Genomic DNA, 20,997 nt, shown 5'->3' with positions numbered 1-20,997 from the left:
CAGATCGATGGTGTGTGTTTTGACAGGCGATCCGACAGGCCAGGGGTCTGACATCCAAGAGGGTCGCGTCGGCTCAAAGTGCAGTAGTGTGAAGTAGTGTGAAGGAAGCAAAAAGTGCGCTGGGATGTTTGGTGTTTTGGAGGTGCGCGGAAAACATCGCAATGACGTTATCGGTGACGTCTTGGCCGCTGGGTCATTGGCTGCAGGCTTCGTCTTTCGACGCACTCGCCACGCACCAGCGAAGCAGAGGCCTGGAACGCAGCACAGAAGGTGTGGCTGGGCTGGGAAAAGCCTGGAACATGGGAAGGCGATGGGTGAGTGTGCTCGGTCAATAGGTCGTCACTGCTTGAGAAAGTGAAGGAAGAGGAGGAGATGCAGAAGGTGGTGTTGCGGCATATTCTTTCGTCAGTCTTTGCACGGGCTCGACTTCATCTCTCTCATCCCTACCACAAAGCTCCATGATACCCTTCCTAGGAACATCCTAAGATCATATTGTCCCTTTTACTACAACAAGTATTCCATTCCACCTGTATTTCATTGCTTCTCAAGGTTGTTGTTAGTAATCTCACTCATCATGTCACGCACATTACTGCTGTGTTTCATCCACGGCTTCAAGGTGAGAGGCCCCCTGTCTGGCGCATGCAACGCCAATCTAACCACTACCACAGGGCAACGATGACACCTTTCGCGAATTCCCTGATGTAAGTGAAGATATCGCCAAGAGGTCCCGTGGGCACCCGCTCACATTCCTGCAGGACCTCAAACGGGTGGTCACCAAGCAACTGCCGGACCACCGCGTCGAGTCCATCGTCTACCCCAAGTATGAGACCAAGGGCGAGCTGGCTGAAGCCACCGAGGCCTTCCTGGCATGGTATCTCACCTCCATTCATCAGCAACGAAAGGCCTTGTCCTAACACATCTCAGGCTCAAAGAACAGGTCATGGAAGTGAGGAAATCCACCGTCGAGAAGCCATGGCCACCAAAAGACAGAGAAGTCGGCGTCATCCTCGTCGCTCACTCTATGGGGCAAGCCTCCCCCCTCACTCCATCACACCCAACCACTAACACAAGACAGAGGCTTCGTCGCCGCAGACGCACTCTTCCTTGCCGTCAACGAACGCGCCCACGCCAACCCCTCCGAAGACGACCCCATCTTCCCCCCGATCCAGGGCATCCTCACCTTCGACACCCCCTATAACGGCCTCGCCCGCTCCATGTTTGTCTACGGCGCCTTCTCAAACTACCAGAAGGTCAGCAGCGTCTTCAACGTCATGACCGCCCTCTCCGCTGCCGCGCCCGCGAGCCTCGCCCGCCTCGGCACCAGGCGCGCCGCCACCTCCGCCGTCGCGTCGACCGCGCGCAACCCCGGCTGGAAGACGTGGCAGCTCGTCGCTGTGCGGACGGGCACGGTGGGCGCCATCGCGGCCGGCGGCGTGGCAGCGTATGTCAACCGCGAGGCCATCATGAACGGGCTCATGAACCTCAACAAGGAGTCCGTCAAGGAGGGCTACCGCCAGAGTATCGATGCTCTGGGGCAGGGTCTTGCGTACATCAACCGCGGGAATGTTGGCCGCTCGTTCGCGTGGTTGTCGGACCACTTCACCTTTGTCGGTGCGCTTTTGAAGCAGAAGGAGCTCAACCGGCGGCTGGAACGCATGGGCGCTCTCAAGGGCGTCGGTATTCACGACTTTTATGCTTCGTTGGGCGAGAACGGGTACTGGCAGGGAGGATATTTCGTTCCCGAGAGGACCTTCTGCGCCGTGCCTGAGGAGAGCCACGCCGCGTATCCTCTGTTCTCGCGCCAGGTGCTGCGCAAGGTCGACGATGAGGTGCAGGCCCACATGAGCCTCTTTGACCTAGAGAAGAACGAGGACTATGAGAAGATGACGGACAAGGCAGCAGACCTAGTTATCGAATGGTTCAACAGTGAGGAGCGCGTCGTCGACGACCCCAAGTTCCGCGATCCGCCGCCGGAGGAGGCCCAGGAGGACCACGAGGTGGAAGAGACGCTTGAAAAGGCAAAGTCGAACGAGGAGGCGGAGAAATCGGATGAGAAAATGGATGAGAATGTGGCGTCCAAGTCCACCAACGAGCTTCCGGACGAGTCGCCCATCGACATCGCCGCCGCTGCGTCGGTTGTTCCTCTGCCGGAGGACGGGGATGGAGATCTCGTCGGAGACGCGAGCCCGGAGAATATCGACACCGAGCAGAAGCGGACGTACATGCAGCACCTTTTCCAAGTTGCCCAACAGTCTGGCACCGGTGTAAGAGGGTGGTTGCCGAGCAAGATGCCAAACATGCCCAATATGCCCAATATGCCGGGGATGCCAGGTATGCCCGGCATGCCGTCGATGCCAAAGGTGCCGGCATCGGTGTCGTCACTTGGTCAGGTTTCGATGCCGAGTGTGAACATCTGGAGACGTGGCACACCATCGCAAGCGCAGGATGGCAAAGAAGCGGTGGATATGACTGGCGAAGCTTCCAAGTCTGATGAAGCTCCTAAGTCTGATGAAACTGTAGAGTCGAAGGCTGCGGATACGACTGTCGATACTGAAATGCCCAAGGACGAAAGTGGTGTCCAACCTGGATCAGAGCCAAAGGAGGTCGGGAGCACGGTGGAAAAGAAGGAATGAGATTCGTAACGTTTGTCCCGGTATTGGATTTGAGCGGGAGACGTGGATACGGTACATGATAATCCCTAGGATACGAGTAATCAGTAACAGCATCTAGTAGTTTAGCAAGAAAAATGTCACTTAACATAGCGGCTCAGACTTCGTGATCAGTGGCATCTTCAACTGGCTAAAAGTTCAGGAATCAAGTAACTCAAGCCTAGGCATACTTTACACTTCGATGTCGCGTCACTGGGGTTTTGGAGCAAGCGCCTCAAACTCCTTCACCCCAACACCGCCAAACTGCCCATTACCCCCCGACGCAGTCAAAACCGCCCTCAGAGCCGTGGTACTAACCTGCGTGAAGCTCACAATCGACGGGTTATCCGTCACCGCCGTCGGATACCCCGTGCTCGCACTGACAGCAACCCACGCACCGCTGCTATTCAAATACTCCAACCGCCAGCTCGCCGGGGGCGGCACGCCGATGTTCGACCCCGCCGGCTGGTCCGCGAAGAACACCATCCGCGCTCCGTTCAGCGTCACAGCCGAACTCCACGTCAGCACAAGCGTGTTCGTCTGCGGCGAGGCATTGCCGTTGTACGAGCTCCAGTAGTCGGGCGGCAGCGGGTTACTCGGAATCCAGCCGTCGTTGAGGGACTTCGTCCAGTACTGGATCGGGGTCTGGTTCACCGAGCTCGCCACGGCGCGGGGGGCGATGTTGCGCGTTGCGGGCGCGGCAGGCTGGGCGCGGCGGGTTTGGATAACTTTGTTGATGCTCGGCGGGGAGGCGGCGTCGTTCCAGGTCATGTAGTCGAGCGCGACGCTGCGGCGGAAGTGGCCGCCCCCGGAGGCGTCTCGGGTGTGGTAGACGAGGTACCACTGCCCGTTAAGCTCGAAGGCGCCGGGGTGGGATGTGGTTGAGGAGACGATGTCGAGCATCACGCCGCGGAACGTCCACGGGCCCAGGGGGGAGGATGCGGTGCCGTAGGCGATGCAGGCGTGGTAGGACGTGGGCGTGCACGGCGAGTTGGCGCCGGCGTTGTTTGCAGCGTAGAGCATGTAATAGGTCCCCCGCCGTTTGAGCAGCCAAGGGGCCTCGAAGAAGCCTGTGAGGCTGTTGACGGACACGGCTGAGCCGATGGTGGTCACCATATCAGTCGCGAGTTCGATGCCGCGGAGTGCGCCGAACGTGCCCCAGTAGAGATACACGCGGCCGGTGTCGTCGAGCAGGACTGTAGGATCGATGTTCTGGATGTTGTTCGCCTGCGGGATTGTCTGGGACACAATCGGGCCGCTGGGGTGCGCATCTGTGAAGGGGCCCCATGGGTTGCTCGAGACGGCCACACCTATGGCAAAGCGGTCGGAGCTGGACGTTGATCTTTGCGTGACGGGCGCGTAGAGATAGAATCTCCCATTCGGCCCTTGCACGACCTGTGCGGCATAGGCGGTCCCGGCGGCAGCCCATGAGAAGATGGACTCGGGCCGGGCGATATTGGAACGGAATTGCCACTGGGCGCCGGCGGGGTTGGGGTTGCTGCTGCTGAGCATCTGCCACTCATTGATCACGAACGTGTTCTGGTTCGCCGGTGCCTGATCACGACCGCTGAGGATGTAGACGGTGTTGTTAACCACCAAAGGGGCTGGGTCGGCTGAGTAGTAGGAGCCATCGGCGATGATGGGGTTGCCAGTGGATGTGATGGTTGTCTGGGCCGTTACTAACAACCCTTGGAGGAGGAGGGCGATGACAGAGGTAAGAGACCACATCATGGCAGGAGTGATAACGAATGTCGAGACACCGGTGTGGACGCTTGGTCAACAGCAGACTGGCGGTTGTTGGAGGTTGAACACAAGCTATATAGACCAATGGCAGTGGGTGTCTGCAATTTTCAAGTTGCTGAGCCAGTTTTACGTTTGAGTTGATGTGCAGCTATGCGCATGCAAACGCTTCTCATACAGGAAGGTGCTCAACTATATACAGCCCGATTCGACCGCTTAAACGTCTTCGGTAACGACTTAGTCTGGCTTAACAGCACAAAATACCGGCATAGATCGACGTCTTGACCAGAGATGTTCCAACAAACCCGTGTGTCCGGGGTGGAGCCACTGCAAGCAAATGGACGGCCCCCAAAGCCTCCGCCTCGGTACGCTTCCGGCGGAGCTGCAACTTCCGCCGATCATCTGCGTTTGGTGGCTTTGGAGATTCACCGTTAGAACGCGCGGGGTATTACTGAGCTCGGTTGCTCCTGTTATTTAAAAGGCCAAAAAACGCCGCCAATGGAATATTCTTGCTTTGTTGCGGCCAAGAGCTTTTGATAAAAACGATACGACGATACGAAAATTGCAACCGGGGACGGATCCCGGGATCATGCAGCTTCGGACTGGATCCCGAGTCACACCCCCCTTTGGGTCGTCGCGGATCGTCGAGCAAGGCGGCTTATTTGGGTCAACGCTTGCGGTGATCACTTGTGCAATTTTTCCGAGAGAGACAGTTACACACTTACGGTTTTTAGAGCAATATCAATTTCAACCCTCCTTGGGCGTGAGAACCTTGGGACAGTGCTTTCGGCTCTACCACAGACAGTCCCAGGTTTCCTGCCGACCTCCGGCCGAAATCGCCCCACATCCCCGGCCGGTACACCGACAGCCCGTACAAAAGACAGACAAGTGTCACTTAAATCTCTGACCGAGGATGCGAAAGTGACTACATTCCAAAACAATTCCAAGAACAACTTTGTTATTTGCCGCACTCCTGCAAGGTCGGACAGCATCCCGGCTCACCCCCAGCGGAGCTCAACGGTGCGTCTCTCATTTCGGGATATGAAGGGGTGTTCTGCCAAGAGCCAAGTCGACGCGAATTGGGAAGGTGACTTTGCTGCATTTGCCGATACACGCCATACTCTAACCAGAACGAACCGCTTTCTTCGTATTTTATCCCCTGATGGATCCCAATTGGCGCGCAAAATTCCCTTTTAATCGCAGCCCAAGCATTACCCAAATGCAACTTTCCTTTTGTCGGCAGTTGAGGAAAGCAGGCGCTGCGAGGTGACGTTCCCTGCACGTTGGCGTTCGTCATGTGAGCCACGACTTTGGCTGGGGAAACACAGGCCAAGGCGTGTAAGCTTAAACGGCTGCAGAGCTGGGAGGATTATTACCAGTGGCTTGGATAATGGGGGCGAGTGTTTTAAGGTTATTCTGGAATTAATCCGGGACAGAGGAGGGACTGCATACCCCAGACTAGGGCTCTTGGTGAGGCAGGGATATGTGGCCGTGGGCTCCGGTGGGATGTGTGAGCACTGAGCTCATAATTTTCAAATTCTCTTTTACTTGTTGATACTACTGGTGGCTGGCTCGTACGGAATCAAGGAACACATGGAATAGCATCTTGTTGGTATGTCTGCTTCTGGGTGCTCCTTGAAAAACCGTCACTTATGATGGTTACCTCGATGGTATGTGATCGGGATCGTTTCCGGAGCTACTGAAACGAGATCAATATGTGACTTGAGCCGTGATATCAGTCGTATCATAACGTGATGGCCACAAGTGAGCCTTCCTTTAGGATCCTAGTACCCACCCCTATCTCGACGAATCCTGGTTTCCACCCCTTAACGGAGTCGAGATATCGACGAGGGGTGTTATCGTACCGAACATCAAACAGATTTCCACCAGTAGCCCTACTGGTCGATCATTTGCGATCGACCTGGGCCCGGCTATGCCAGGAAGCCATCGGATGAACGACTATTGTTTGGGTTGTGCCATTGCGCCAAGTGCTCCGTAATTTGTTGTTGCCGGGTGTTTGAGTCGATGGCAGCAACACCTCCTGAGCAACGTGACTATTCCATTATAAGGAACGGCACTCCTCTAGAAGCTACCATCTTGTCGAAACATATAAAGCCTGTTATCCACCGACCTCCACGACTTCATAGCTCTTGATCAGCATCTTCCATATCTGCATCCTCCTCCCTTCCCTCCCTACCCAACCGCCACAATGACGAAGCTCACCTCACTCAGCCTCGCGGCCCTTCTCCTCCATGGAGCCCAGGCCTTCCCAGCCCCATCCCAGCCCATCTGCCGAGGCATTGACCTCGACAACACCACCCCTAACCCCTCCATCACCCTCACAGACCGGTCCTCCACCCGCACCCTCGCCGCACGCGCCCCGCCCGCCTCCTTCACCGCCAACCCTTCCGTCGGGCCCGGTGGCTCCTCCTACCGCGACTCGGCCCACTTCCGCGTCTACGCCGCCGACCTCTCCGCGGCCGACCGCGCGCTGTCCATGCTCGAAGGCGTCTACGCCTGCTTCGTGACCTCTCTCGGCTGGCGGTCCACCGGCCTCTCCTACAACGACGCCACGGACGACGACGGGCCCTGGCAGAAGGTGAACGTCTACAGCGTCGCCTCGCTCCCTGGCGCCGCGGGCGTGATGCACTCCGACGGCGCCGCGGGGATGGCCTGGCTCGAGGTGCAGAACGCGTACCTCAACGTCCCGGGCGTGACGGTGCACGAGTTCGGCCACGGGCTGCACTACCACCAGAAGACGTGGGTGAACCAGGGCCGCACGGGGGCGTGGTGGGAGACGCTCGCGAACTGGGTCGCGGACACGTACCTCACCTCCCCGCTGTGCGCGAGCGCGCGGAGCGGTGCGGGCCAGGCGACGCCCGACACGAGCGAGATCGATGTTATCAAGACGATTGGGGACTCGTTCCAGGTCATCGTGGACGGAAGCGTGAACACGGGGAATTACTACCAGGCGTGGCCGTTCCTGACGTACCTCACGAACAACCCAGATGGCTTCGCTGGTCTGGGGAGTGATGTGGTTCGGCAGCTGCAGGTGCGGTACTCAGCCAACTCGAACGAGACACCTCTGCACACGCTGCAGCGCGTGAGCACAGGCGCCACGGTCGCGAAGGTTGTTGGGAAGTACTGGGCGCGGATGGCGTACGTTGACATCGGCCACCGCCAGGCTCAGAGCGTGTTCCTGAGCCAGCGGAGCAGGATCAACTACGCCAACGTCGACTCGACGGGCAGCGGGAGCTACCGGGTGAAGGCGGCGCGGCAGCCGCGGTACATGGGGGCGAACATCATTCCGCTGAAGAGCCCGTCTGGCACGGTGACGGTGCGGCTCACGACGAGCAGGCAGCTGACCTCGCATCTGGTTGTAAGGAACACTGGCAGCGGCGCGGTGCGGTATGTTGAGCTGAGCGGCGGACAGGGTAGTGTCAGTGTTGCCAGCGGCGAGGAGGCGAGCTTGGTTGTGGCGAATACGCCGGCCAACTTGGTGTTGTATGATCCGTTCTCGTTGACTTCGGAGGTCAACACGGGTGTGGACTATTCCTTCACTCTTTCGGGGGCGACGGCTTAGTATTATGGTACGTGAGATGGGATTTCAACAGGACAGGTGGATGGGGTGCCGCTTAAACCAGGCTTTCTTTCTTTGTACAAAGTTGTTATGCTTGTGTGTTGTACATACAGCTCGTCCCATTATGAATGGAGAATTTCTCTGCAGTTGCAATGCATTCTAAGTGCCGTGAGAATATGAAGCTACAATAATTCTCAGCCGAATAGAGTCTCGGCATTACCCCTTCTCACAGCCGTTGCTTCAGCCGAATCCCCATACAACTCATTGATGCCCTTGTCAAATTTCGCAGCACTAACAGCTGCTACGACCCACGGCGTAAACGGCGTATCCGAACCAAATAGCAGCTTTTCGTAGTTGACCCACCGCATCAAAGGTGGGATAGCCTCCGTCACCGGCCACGGACCCGCAAGGTCGAAGTAAAAGCTTCGCGCAAGCGTCTCTTTCATTCCATCCTTCGTGAGATTGTGCTCCGGCAAACTATAGCTGATTATCCTATCCATCGTCGGGATGAGACCACCACCACCATGTGAGAGAATCCACTTGATCTTGGTGAACCGGCTGGGCACTTGTGAGTAGAACATGTCTTGGAAGGTCCGGGCTGTGTCGAATGGGAAGTCAAGTGTCGGTGCCCTCGGTAAGCGAGTCGAGACTGGCCGGTTCAGAGCCTGCCACTCTGCTTGAGTGATCCCGGCGGTTTCTCCGTTAATATCATACGCCAAATGATTTGTCTCGGTGCATGGTGTGCTTGGGTGCTCGAATATCGTCACATTGAGTTCGTCCAGAGCCTTTAAGACCGGATCGAGTGCCGAGTCGCCGAAGTACATGCCGTAGAAGTTCGACATGAAAACGATTCCATCCGGCTTGGAGTCCAGCTCTTTAAATACATGCTCAATCTCTTGCAATGATGCCGCGATGTCTGGAAGAGGCAGAGACGCGAAGAATCCAAAGCGGTCTGGGTACTTGGCTTTGACCTCCGATGCGTAGTCGTTGACCTGGCGAGCGAGCTTTGTGGCGTTCTCGGTTGCAGCTTTTGAAGGTGGGGAGAGGTACACGCCGGGACTGGAGATGGACAAGATTGACTTCGCAATGTGGTTTGCATCCATGAACTGGATATGCCGTTCTGGGCTCCATTCCTGGGGAGTGTTAGACAACTTCTTGGATGGGTGGTTGCGGCACTCACCGGGATACTTGGCGTGCCGTCAGGACCTGGATTGTGTCCGGCATACATCAGCGCTTGCCTGTAAAAGTCTGGCAAAAAATGAACATGGGTATCGATCTTGGACCTCGAGCTCGTCGCGACCACGTTCCCCGCGAGAAACACCGCGACACTGTAGTTGAAAATCGCAAAACACTTCATCTTGCCGGATTGAGTAGCACTAACAGTAACACAATGAGAAAGAAACTTATGACAGGAAGTTTAGTCTTGTGGGACTCCAGTTTCCTAAATACAAGCCAAGATCCACGGATTCCAACTATGCCGTGCTACACAAGATCGTCCATCCTAGTCACACTGTCTCGGAGGATGCTGATACTTGCATACACGAGGCGCAGTGCTTGATTGCCCCGTCTTACTTGCATGATGTCACTGAACATTAACGCCCGAGATGTCTTGCCGGGGCTGAAGCTGCAGCGGCACAGCTGAGCTAGCTAGCTGAGAAGGGTAAATTAAGGTCATTTTTGAGCTTGGAAGGATTGCGGTAACCGTCAGCCCTGCCGCTAGGCTAACGCAGATCGCTTCGCGTTATCTAGCCGCTTATCTTAACACCATGCTAGTATGAGAACCAGCCCTAAGTTACCAATCACATCTTTCGCACACATGCATGAGTTGTAAATGACTTGACTAGACAATTTTAAGCTTCGTGGATGCAATGTTTTGTTTCTTCGACTGGCCAAGTGCGATTGCCATCCATCCTAAAGGTGCATCGGGGTCATTTCCGATCACCTAGTCAAAGACTACAACAACCTTATTTGCCTTGCCAGTCTTAGCCAGCTCCAGCGCTTCCGTCGCCTTTTCAAATGGAACCTGGTCGCTCACAATCTCTGCATACTTCTCCCAGTTCTCGATGATGTCGTCTGTCACCTCAAAAATCTCCTCGGGATATCTGTTTCGAAGTGTTAGCAAGCCACTGATAAGTCCAGTACGGCGGGGGATTCCTCGCTGGCATACCCTACACTGAAAACAATGGTCATCTCAGTCATGACAAGCTCCCCAAAATGCAGCTCGGTCGGCTGCTTGTGAACACCAACAATACAGAATGTGGCTCCGTACTTTGCCATGCTGGCAACCTGCTTCGGCACGGGCGGCGCCCCGGCTGCGTCAAGATAGATGTCGGTACCTGTACGAATTCCCTGACTCCACGGAAACGTCCCACTGCCATGTAATTCGACCAGCTTTGCTGCTAAATCGCCGACTGTGGTTGAGTTGATAACTGCATCTGCGCCGAGCTGCGTCGCCTTCTCCAGCCGATTATCGACAATATCCACCACCACAATGTGACCTGCACCTTGCCTGCGGTAAGCCATTATGGAACCCAAGCCAATCGGTCCGGCACCGAAGATGACAACTTTACACCCAGGCTGAGGCTTTGTCTTCTTGACAGCACGCAGCGCAACCGCCATGGGCTCGTTGAGCGCGGCAACATGCCACGGAATATGGCTAGGAATTTTGCGGAGCTGTTTCCGGGGCTCATAGTCCCGCACGACAACGTACTCGCTCAGCGCGCCCTGTGCGCCGCCGGATCCGAGATATCCGTCCGTGAAAACCATTGTGTCTATCACGACGTGATCACCGACGTCAACATCGCGTCCGACAATGTCTTTCCCTACGGCGACTACCTCGGCTGCGGGCTCGTGGCCCAGCGGTGTGCAGTTTTGGCGGGGCGGAACACCGCCCACGGCCTCGAAAAAAGCGTCGGAGCCGCAAATACCGCAGGCCTTCATCTTCAAGAGGATGTCGTTGGGCCCAGCTTTGGGTTGGGGGATGTCGACCCAGCCGATTGACCTGGGCCCGATTACGCGTACCGACTTCATTTTGTTTTGATAATTTCGGCGCTGCTGATGACGATGATTATGTTAGTATTGATGAGCCTTGAAATGTCGATAGTTGCTCGAAAGTGGTATTTGTCGAGACGTGAGATGGATTTTGCAGATCATTTGGAGAAAGACGTCGGCTCTTATATCAGTCACACGGTTGATGTTATCCGTCTGATCTTGTGCTCCGTTTGAGTTACCGGACTTGGTAGAAGCCGCTGGGGCGAACGCGAAACCGAAGAAAAAGTTATGAACGCATTCTTGCCTCGGTAAATTTGAACGATGAGGCTCGGATTATAATGTCTGTATGATGGACGTAGAATATTAGGCATTTTAAAACGTGGACTCAATAGCGTAAGTAAGGTACATATAATTAGCACACCTTTTATGAGATCATTGCCAAGACGACGGTGAACTATCTACATGGGATTATGGGCGTATAAACATACTCTTCGAATACAGTTAAGCATATCCGAGACAAAACCAATCGCTTGCTGTCTCACCAAAAGTCCCGACAGATCCGCCCCCACCATCCTAGACCTCCTCCGGTGATCATGAACAACGCGGACCCCGCCCGGCCCCGCTCCCCTCCCGTTCCTCGGCCGGCCTCTATGCTTTGACAACACCTTCGTCAACAGTCTTTTCCCCGCACGGCAGCGAGACATGCTTAACGTGAACAAGCGCTTGTGTAAACTGGTTTGTCAACGGAGACCTCGGCCGCCGCAAACCTCGCTGCGGGGGGTTGCATCGCGCACCCGCATGCCTCTTACGACGATCAACCGAACCCCTTGCCGCGGCTCGACCTACCGGATTGGGTTAGCAGATGAAATCCAGCATGGTCCCACGAGCATTTTAACGATTGTCTGTGGCCCAATGCCAAGTCTTAGAGATATCGAATCAATCCTATTTTGCTTGTTTTCCATTATTTTTCAACGGTTTTTTCTTTTCTTTTCGTGATAAATGTCTCAACGATAGAGCGCGGACTCTGTACTACGTGCAAGTCGTATGCAATTATATGCTTTACAGGTGCGTTGTGCTGAGAAATGACGCTTGCCTGACAAGTCTCGAGTGCTGTTGCACAAGGTCTCGTTCGCTTCCAGGTATTACATATCCACACCAGCTGCAGCTTGGCCTCAAAAAGGAACGCCACTCAACGTGGATCGTCCTGCAGGGTCTGAATATTTAACCTTGTTGGGAGGGACTATGACTTCGGCAGTGGCATCGGTACTGGGTCATTCCTATCTCTTGATATTTCGTTCCTGTCGTGGTGGAGTTATTGGAACAATACAATTTGAGTCAGCTAATAGCCAAGACCACAATGAACTATAAGTAAGCTTGTCTTTCTTCTCGTTTCTGACCTCCTGTCACGCACATCACTACATCTTCATTCTCGGGCAGTAGTCAGTTCGTCCCAATCAGACCATGGTCACGTCCAGTCAAGCGTTGGCCTCGATAGGCTATCTTCTTCTCTTTGCAGGTGCCGCCGCCGCCGATTTCCGCGATGTCTGTGATGCAGACTGCGAATCTGCCATCCGGAAGTCGTTGGTCTACGACACGAGCAACTGGGTCAACGTCGATGTCAAACTCGACTCTTTCTACTCCAATCCTTCCAACCTCTCGGACTACGCCGTTGGTGACCTCGTCAAATGGCAAGACATTACCGCGACACAAGCCTCCAAGATATGGACTATCCCCGCCGGAATGTCCCTTTCTCGCTTTTTCTACATGAGCGAGGACATCGATGGCAAGCCTATTCCGGCAACAGCGTTTGCCCTACTCCCATGGGCAAACCCTCTCGGAAATGACAAGCCTTTTCGTACCTTGGCATGGGCACACGGTACCGCAGGAATCCAGCGCCAATGCGCCCCTACAAACCATAAGGCCCTCTATTACGAGTGGGAAGGGGTCTTTCCATTGGCCCAGGCGGGATATGCCGTCATCGCCCCGGACTACGCAGGACTCGGTAGCGACATCCCGCAAGGCTTCATGTATGAGGCCGGGGCCCTTCACGCCGCCGATGTTTCCCATGCCCTCAAGGCCGCACGTGCTGCCCTCCGCGACCGTCTTTCCAAAGAGTGGGCCGTTATCGGTCATAGCGAGGGCGGTTTGACGGCATGGCGCACCAACGAGCGTGAAGCCCGAGATGGCAACACAAGCGGCGGCTTTCTCGGTGCGGTCTCGGTTGCTCCGGCCCTCCGCCCTCTCAGTCTCATTCCCGAGTCGTTCGAACGTGCCAACGGGGGCCCAGTCGGCGACGTTGTGTCCGTCTACTTCCTCCAGTCTGTCTCCAAGCTGTACAGCTCCATCAAGGTCGAAGACTACGTCAGCGACATCGTCGCAAGCCTTATTCCCACCTCAGATAAAGGCTGTCTGCCCACTGGCGGTACCGTCTTTGGCCAGCTGACCGTGGAACAACTTTACAAGAACACGAGTTGGCTCACACACCCCGATTTGGTGGACTGGCAGACCCGCTACAACGGAGCTGGACCGCATGCACTAGCCGCTCCTATGCTTGTCGTCCAAGGTGTCAACGACACTTTGACTTACTCTCACACTATGGAAGAGGATTTTGATGCCACTTGCAATAGCTTCCCAGAGTCCTCCTCCGAGCTGCTCCTCTACCCTGAACTTGACCATGATCCTGCGTTCCAGGCTGCGCAGGTGGACTACCTGCCCTGGCTTGCTGATCGCTTCAACAAGCTTCCGGTGAAGCAGGGGTGCAGTAAAAGAACTATTGGCCCTGCTACAACACACCCTGCTTTGACGCAGCAAAGCTGGTCCGGCACTGTTCAAGCTGGGTAAGCTGAGGCACTGCAATTGTTGTTTCAACGCCATTGACACTTCGCATCCATGGACACAGTTAGTTCCTAACTGACGCAAGGTTGACAAGACGGATAGTAGCATTAGTATGCCGAAAGGTCGAAACCATTCTTCTTCTTGTACATAATATTAATTTCCAACATTTGATTGATTCCTACATACAACTTTCGGTCTTCGTTTGTGAGCATGCGCAACAGAGAGCTAAAATAGTTATTGCTCCGAAACCGCAATATGCCTTCTCCATGGATCAAAATGTGAAATCAAGAAGAAACAACGAGGCAATCATGGATACTGTAAAATAACAATATCTCGATTGGACCGGTGTGAATAGCAGTGCAAGAGTCGCCGACAGAGACGACAGATACAGCCAGAGGGGTAAGGTAGGACAGAGACAGGTATCAGACCAGCAGAATAAAGAAAGGGAAACCACAGCGAATTGAAGCCCATAGTGCTATGATTTCCGCTACTTGTTCGAATGGCAAAACCTTTATGGGTTTCTTCAGGTTCCTACTCGTGGCTTTGCAGCCTCTGTTCTTGGATGCCCGAAGCAGGGGAGTCACCATCGACTCGCAATTGACGAAGTGCAAACACAAGTCGACGATATCTTTGTTGTAAAATAAAACATGGAGAGACAGGAATGTAACTACTCAAAAGTCAATGTTTCCATGCGATACACCGGCTGCATAGATAAACTCGATGGACTGTGTTGCGTTAATTGGCTCTCCTGGCGAATGAGACATGCAGTGCACCGTTGACACGGGCGTCACTGTAACAATGCGCTGTCGGAACGTTGCAGTCCTGAGCTCTAGCTCAACCACTGCGCTGGAGCTCCCTTGTTTCTGGGGAAGTTCCACAATCTTCAACCGATTGGCATGGGATGAACACTGCACGGCTGTCAAGTTTCACGTTAAACCCCATTGCTGGAGAAATGTCTAACGTCCAATATGCAATGTCTACGACGTTGACAGCTTCGTGTAAGAAGCGCAAAAGACTTTTAGTGAACCATTTCTGGGAAACGCATCTTAGTCGATAAGTGCTGGGGACGGGGATTGGAGCAGCCGAAGACAGTGATTGCCTGGATCATCATGCGTCACAGCTCATCTTGACAAAGACTGATTTTGGAAAATGAGCACCTACGTGGACTAGGCAAAGAGAAGTTATCAACATAAAGCATGAAAGTATGTCGAAGATACCATTAGAAACTGAACAAAACTCAGTGCCCGACTGATTGAATCGAAGTGCCTGATGGGCTGTCAGGAGGCATGTGAACGCAAAGGGGCCGGCAAGGCCCGAAATCTCCTGATCGGGTCCGCCGAACCAACTGATCAGCCACGCCCGCAAATTTTGCAATCAGGGTGTCGGCTCCGGAAAACACCAGAAACATAAGCAAAGGCAGAATCAAGAGAACCACAAGAGAAAGACGCGGAAACGCCTACCAGTCCTCATGACGTCGCGTTGGCCAAGTCAACTCATGCACGGCGAACTCCATGATTCCATCCATCAATGCATCGTGCCGACCGTGATTGCTCAACGTACCATTTGATCTGCTCCGGGGGACTGGACAGGCCGCTTTCCAAGCTGCAAAATGCTGCGCCGCTGGACCCCAACGAATCAGGGCGCATGCTTACGAACAGGGTCGCCGCCAGCCGGGCAGAAATCGTTCCACCGACAGAGTCACGCTGGCCAGATACAGGCCCAAAGATTCCGATCTGCCCCAAATCCTTCCACTTCCGAGGCTGTCGACACTGGACGAACCAACGGGGAATAGTGCGGAGAGCAAACGAGTTAGGGTCAGATCTTATCCCCATATGGCCCGAAGGAGCCTTACAGACAGGGGTTCCGGCGTCCCCAAGACCAAATTTGACAGCTGCTGAAGAGCCACCCGCAAAAAGACAATGACTGGACCGCGCCATCGGGACGCAATCACACCACCGCACCACCAGACTCGGCCGGACACCGCACCACCCTCGAACTATCAACGAACAACGCACGAAAACCCAAAGAAACCAACCACACCACGCTCGGGAGAAGCAGGTATGATCGATTTTATAAATGCTTCCACCATGACTGCGATCAGAGAACCGGATCTTAGATGCACTCCAGTCCACATCGACCACACAAAAAGCAGACATCTCCAGTGTTTCAATTACACAGCATTCGGCAATCTCTCTCCAGTCTTGTACAGACACCACCACCAACCCACAGCACCTCAACCTTAACCCACCAAACAACCTTCAAAATGGTCAACCAACCCACCAGAATTCCCACCACCTCCCCGGCTGTTGCCAGGTTTCTGCCTGCTGCCATCACCGTTGGCATTGGTAAGCCTCACATTCTACGTCAACGCCCTTGGAGCAGTCTACTAACATTGTTTGTCACAGTTTCTGCCATCGCCATGAACGTCCGCTCGCAACTCATGACCGAGTCACGACAAATGGACCGCTTCTTCGCCAAGTACAGGGACCCTCAGAGCGAAGCCGCTCGCCAAAAAGTCTTTGACGGCGCCGTCGAAGACCCCCGCAAGAGCTGGTTCAACGTCCTTGGCTGGTGACTCTTTGATGATTAGAGGAGACGGAGTTTCGCGATACAACACATTTACTAGGCGTTTTTTAATGATTGAGTTCTGGATATCACGGGATGGCAAAGGCGTCATGCATCAGTTTGGCTCAATATAGCCACCTAGAGATTTGAATAGCAAGGGACGAAGCGCAGCGGCAGAGCGGAGTAGTCAGACGGAGCATTGATACCAGCCACACCACAATACATATTAATGTTGAAAGAAAAGACATCCATAAATCTTGACATTCTTACAACCCTGAACTTCTTCGTCTAGAAGGGAGTTCTGGCCCATGACATGCGGAATGCAATTCCTTGGCAAACTTCCCTCATTGGTGGATGTTACCGTGTGTAACCAGACATCCACAATCAGGCTGCGGCTCGTAGTAGAGAATAAGATCAAACCTGCTGCAGTTTTCTGTGAAAATGCCTGAGGTTTCGAAATCTCACGCCCGTCTCAATCGATCTTGATTGGGCACGACTTATCAACCCCTCTTCGCCATCCTCGTTCCCCCCTCATCAACTTCGCGCTGACATCGCATAGAATGGCATTCCGTGCCGTCTACTGCTGAAGCGCAACGTTATCGGCTACTGTAAGCATACAAGACATCGACTCGTTTGGCAAAACCGATCTGTGTTTCAGCCTAACGGCCTCTGCGATTACCCCCTTCTATTCCGGGGCACAGCGAAGTTTAGTATCCAGCGGACGCAGACGCAGCGCATCTTCAACCACAACTATGGAGGCTCTTGGCGTCCTCGCAAACGTCATAGCCGTCGTTGACCTCTCTGCCAAACTCGGAATTGTTTGTGGCGAGTACGTTAGCAAAGCACGCAAGGCCAAAGAAGACGCCCGAAAGCTCAAAGAGGAGAGCGACGCCCTTGCCCGGATTATTGGCCAGCTCCAGGATCTTCTAGGGGACGAAAGTGCCGAACAAAGTCATAAGAGACAGCTCAACGCCTCTGAAACATTCCGTCATGATGTAAAGCAATGCGAGACGATGCTCCGCGTGTTGACGGAGAGACTTGACCCTAGCAAGAACCCAAGCAGGTTGAAAATGATCGGGAACTCACTCAAATGGCCGTTCACCAGCACTGAGGTCTCTCAAAGCGTTGACAGTCTACGCCACTGGAGAGACTGTTTCTTAGCAGCCTTGCAGGTGGATCACATGTAAGTGAGGTCGTGACTAAGCGCTCGAGACAAGTTCTAACTCAACCAGGCATCTTGCGCTTCAGCGTGAAGACATAGAGGATATCCAAAGTCTACCCAGTGCCTCAGGCGCCGCTTTCGACTCCTATGATAATGACTCAGCGCGATGTTGTCACCCCGACACCAGACAACAGCTCCTTCGCGACATTTTGGAGTGGGCGGATGACCCAGATGGGAAATGCATCTTTTGGTTACGCGGCCCAGCAGGCACTGGAAAGTCCACCATCTCAAAGACAGTTGCAAAGGTGTTCGCGGACAGAGGTCAACTTGCTGCAAGCTTTTTCTTCAACAGAACACAAGAAGGCCGTAACACGGCTAAACTATTTGTGACCACGATCGCAAGGCAACTCGCTGGAAGGGTTCCTGCGCTCAAGGGTCCTATTCTCCGAGCCATAAAAGAAGATCAGGACTTGCCGGATAAATCCATGGAGTTTCAATTCTCTAAGCTGATATTGGAACCACTCAACAATATCGAGCTGTCCGGCGTCACTTTTCACGCCCTGATTCTGGTCGTCGATGCTTTGGACGAGTGCGGTTTCGAGCATCGTTCGGCGGTCGATGAGAACAGCAGCCGACAAATCATCAACATCCTATCAAGACTATCCACGGTATGCGGCATCAAAGCTAGAATCTTCTTAACTAGTCGACCCGAGGTCCCCATTCTGTTGGGGTTCCTCGAAGATGTGCCAACCAGTTCTCACCAAGACGTGGCACTACACGACATACCCGAGCCCATCATCGAACACGACATCCGGGCATTCATAGAAAGTGAACTAGGGGCTATCCGTGTGTCTCATGCCATTGCTCAAGACTGGCCCGGTGACGATGTAGTGACACAGCTCGTCAAAGCCTCTGTTCCACTTTTCATCTACGCATCTACCATTTGTAAATTCATCGACGACAGAAGACGAAGGTTCAGGCCCCAAGCACAGTTAGATAAGGTCCTGCGTCAAAGCGAAGGCTTCCGAACTGGGAGTGAAATCACATATAGGCCAATTCTGGATCAACTGGTAGAGGATCTGGAAGAATGCGAACGCAAGGAGCTACTCGCGCGGTTTCGCAACGTCGTGGGCGCCATCATATTGTTAGCGGATCCACTCTCAATCACTTCCCTTGGAGAGCTCTTGGGTCTCGAAAACGACGAGATCCGCTACCTATTGAACAGCCTCCACTCCGTCCTGGATGTGCCTGAGGATGACCAGCCAGGACACTCAGTCAGGCTCTTCCATTTGTCATTCCGAGAGTATCTGTTACAGCCCCACTCTAGCGGTGATAAGTCTTAAATCTGGATCGACGAAAGGTCTACACACAAGAACCTTTTCGCCTGCTGCTTGCAAGTTATGGGTGATCAATCCGGTTTTGGGTTGAGAAACGATCTTTGACGACTGGATGAGCCGGGAGTGCGAAGAGACGAGATCCCCCGCGAAAGGATATACCAGCACATCCCTCGGTCTCTCGAATATGCATGTCGCTACTGGGTCATGCACCTCAGAGAGTCCGGTAGTGGACTACATGTCCAGGACGCCCATGAGTTCCTTACACGATACCTGCTCTATTGGTTCGAAGCAATGAGTTGGATGAATCTCCTTCACCAGGCACCCCGAGATTTGCTAACTCTCGAAGACATGTTCTCCAGCCAAGGGAGTAGCATGCAGTCAGAAGCCTTGCTATTTCTGAGAGATGCCCGGCGTTTCCTTGCCGAAAACGAGCACGCGATTAATCTCGCACCCTACCAAGTTTATGTGTCCGCCTTGATCTTCGCACCCAAGGCTTCGTTGGTTAAACAAAAGTTTCGAGGCGAGATTCCAGGCTGGATCGTCAAGATGCCAGAAGTTGCCGAAAACTGGGACGTGACGAGCCGAACTATTCACCAGTACAAGTCACCCGTCCAAAACGTAGTATGGTCTCATGACGGACAATACGTTGCCGTCCCCACCTTTTATGAGGTCGACATCTGGAATGTTACTTCTGGAGTTTTATTGGAAAGGAATACTGACATGAGGTACATCAATTGTATGACTTTCACAAACCGTGGCATGCTTATCATTGGTCTCAGTTATGATGGCATCCTCCTGTGGGATTGGGTGGCGGGCCTAGAAACCACGTTTTCCATTGGACACGGTTTCTCTGAAGTTCTTACCGTGTCGGCAGCAACAACTGGCAAAGTCTTGTGTTTACTGAGCGATGGGAACGTCTGTCTGATGAGCGAGACCTTTGATATCATTCACACTTGGTATACCTGTTGGCAACCCTCTGCGGGAGATACGAAAAGAACGCGGTCGAATCTTCACCTTTATTACCTGGGCCGAGTTCATTTCACACGCAACGGGAAGACCATGGCTGTAATCGACAACGAGCAGTCAAATTCTATTCCTGTCCACGATGCGGAGTCAGGCGCGCTCATCCAAAGTCTTTCGTCCCCAGAAGGACAGATGTTCTATGAGGTCACAGCATCTGACGAAGGCCTTCTAATAGCAACGGGTGGTTCAGTTTCACCTCTAGGAGAACGGCCCGACTGGTCTGATGTCATCATGGAGGCCTTCATTTGGGATTTGAACGGGACGAACGCTTCAGCATCGCATTCTTCGCCACGTGTAATCAGCTCAGTCCACTGGTAAGGGCCGACAATTAACCAGCATGGTCTTTTAGCATACACTGGCGACTATTCGTATCTCAAGATATGGAATGTTTTGAAAGATCCACCAGAATTAGTCCACACATTGGACTATGGCACATGTGTTTCCTTTTCCCCGGATGGACAGCACCTTATTGCAAAATTTAATGCAGTAAAGATTATATACACCAACGCCCTGGACTTGGTCAAGCACGCTTCAAATTGTACCACGGACATTGACGATAGTGTTGATATGGATCGACAGTCTCTGTCCCCAAATGGTCTGCGTCTAGCCATTGTGTCATCGCGCGGCAAAGTTACATTGTGGCACATTGATAGCGAGAACGAGGAAATGGGATCCGAAGTTGCGATTCTTGACACACCATGGGAGGTTTCAACCAAGGTAGACCATGAATTTGCAACTGCTTGGAGCTCAAATGGTGCTTTTCTTGCGGTTGCGTCATCTGCCGGGTTTGTCGTCTACGATTGCTCAGCCCACCATCCGGCTATATTGAAGTCCGTAAGCTACGAATACGAGGCTTCAAGCTTAGATGATACTTTGAGACAGTTGCTTTTCTCACCTTGTGGCTCGTCTATTGCCATAACCCACGGAGATGTGAAAAGCGTTTCCTTATGGAACTTTCCGTCTTGTACTTGCCGTTAGCTACAAGCACTTCAGGATCCGAACGATTGCAAATCTGCAATGACGATTAAATTCAGTCCCGACGGAGCGCAATTGGCTGTATCACACGGCTACAATGCAAGGCTCATGGATTCCAATACCGGTGCCATAATTTGGACT

The 20,997-nt window shown here is 53.6% G+C and overlaps 8 protein-coding genes across 8 annotated transcripts; 5 read left to right on the top strand and 3 right to left on the bottom strand.

The window, feature by feature from the left end:
- Positions 1-2,858: 2,858 nt before the first annotated feature.
- Positions 2,859-4,376, bottom strand: xynD-2 (Arabinoxylan arabinofuranohydrolase; the record flags this gene model as incomplete). Its single annotated transcript, XM_037318675.1, has 1 exon — positions 2,859-4,376. One exon carries the CDS (start codon positions 4,374-4,376, stop codon positions 2,859-2,861), a length of 1,518 nt encoding a protein of 505 aa, XP_037183936.1.
- Positions 4,377-6,597: 2,221 nt separating this feature from the next.
- CGCA056_v003417 (uncharacterized protein) lies at positions 6,598-7,971 on the top strand (the record flags this gene model as incomplete). Its single annotated transcript, XM_037318674.1, has 1 exon — positions 6,598-7,971. One exon carries the CDS (start codon positions 6,598-6,600, stop codon positions 7,969-7,971), a length of 1,374 nt encoding a protein of 457 aa, XP_037183943.1.
- A 191-nt stretch (positions 7,972-8,162) lies between these two features.
- yanB-0 (Decarboxylase yanB) lies at positions 8,163-9,325 on the bottom strand (the record flags this gene model as incomplete). The annotated part of the gene is made up of 2 exons (XM_037318673.1): positions 8,163-9,101; positions 9,149-9,325. The coding sequence occupies 2 exons, from the start codon at positions 9,323-9,325 to the stop codon at positions 8,163-8,165; spliced, it is 1,116 nt and encodes a 371-aa protein (XP_037183944.1).
- A 585-nt stretch (positions 9,326-9,910) lies between these two features.
- On the bottom strand, positions 9,911-10,998 carry SDH-3 (Sorbitol dehydrogenase; the record flags this gene model as incomplete). The annotated part of the gene is made up of 2 exons (XM_037318672.1): positions 9,911-10,070; positions 10,136-10,998. 2 exons carry the CDS (start codon positions 10,996-10,998, stop codon positions 9,911-9,913), a joined length of 1,023 nt encoding a protein of 340 aa, XP_037183941.1.
- Positions 10,999-12,420: 1,422 nt separating this feature from the next.
- On the top strand, positions 12,421-13,869 carry CGCA056_v003414 (uncharacterized protein; the record flags this gene model as incomplete). The annotated part of the gene is made up of 2 exons (XM_037318671.1): positions 12,421-13,796; positions 13,863-13,869. 2 exons carry the CDS (start codon positions 12,421-12,423, stop codon positions 13,867-13,869), a joined length of 1,383 nt encoding a protein of 460 aa, XP_037183942.1.
- A 2,188-nt stretch (positions 13,870-16,057) lies between these two features.
- CGCA056_v003413 (uncharacterized protein) lies at positions 16,058-16,369 on the top strand (the record flags this gene model as incomplete). Its single annotated transcript, XM_037318670.1, has 2 exons — positions 16,058-16,139; positions 16,200-16,369. The coding sequence occupies 2 exons, from the start codon at positions 16,058-16,060 to the stop codon at positions 16,367-16,369; spliced, it is 252 nt and encodes an 83-aa protein (XP_037183939.1).
- A 742-nt stretch (positions 16,370-17,111) lies between these two features.
- On the top strand, positions 17,112-18,864 carry CGCA056_v003412 (uncharacterized protein; the record flags this gene model as incomplete). The annotated part of the gene is made up of 2 exons (XM_037318669.1): positions 17,112-17,542; positions 17,592-18,864. The coding sequence occupies 2 exons, from the start codon at positions 17,112-17,114 to the stop codon at positions 18,862-18,864; spliced, it is 1,704 nt and encodes a 567-aa protein (XP_037183940.1).
- A 540-nt stretch (positions 18,865-19,404) lies between these two features.
- Positions 19,405-20,199, top strand: CGCA056_v003411 (uncharacterized protein; the record flags this gene model as incomplete). The annotated part of the gene is made up of 1 exon (XM_037318668.1): positions 19,405-20,199. The coding sequence occupies one exon, from the start codon at positions 19,405-19,407 to the stop codon at positions 20,197-20,199; it is 795 nt and encodes a 264-aa protein (XP_037183937.1).
- Between the last annotated feature and the right edge of the window lie 798 nt (positions 20,200-20,997).

The sequence above is a fragment of the Colletotrichum aenigma genome (assembly GCF_013390185.1).
Source record: "Colletotrichum aenigma strain Cg56 chromosome Unknown KSG_Cg56_contig02, whole genome shotgun sequence".
Taxonomy (NCBI): domain Eukaryota; kingdom Fungi; phylum Ascomycota; class Sordariomycetes; order Glomerellales; family Glomerellaceae; genus Colletotrichum; species Colletotrichum aenigma.
This window is presented reverse-complemented; position numbering and strand designations above follow the sequence as displayed.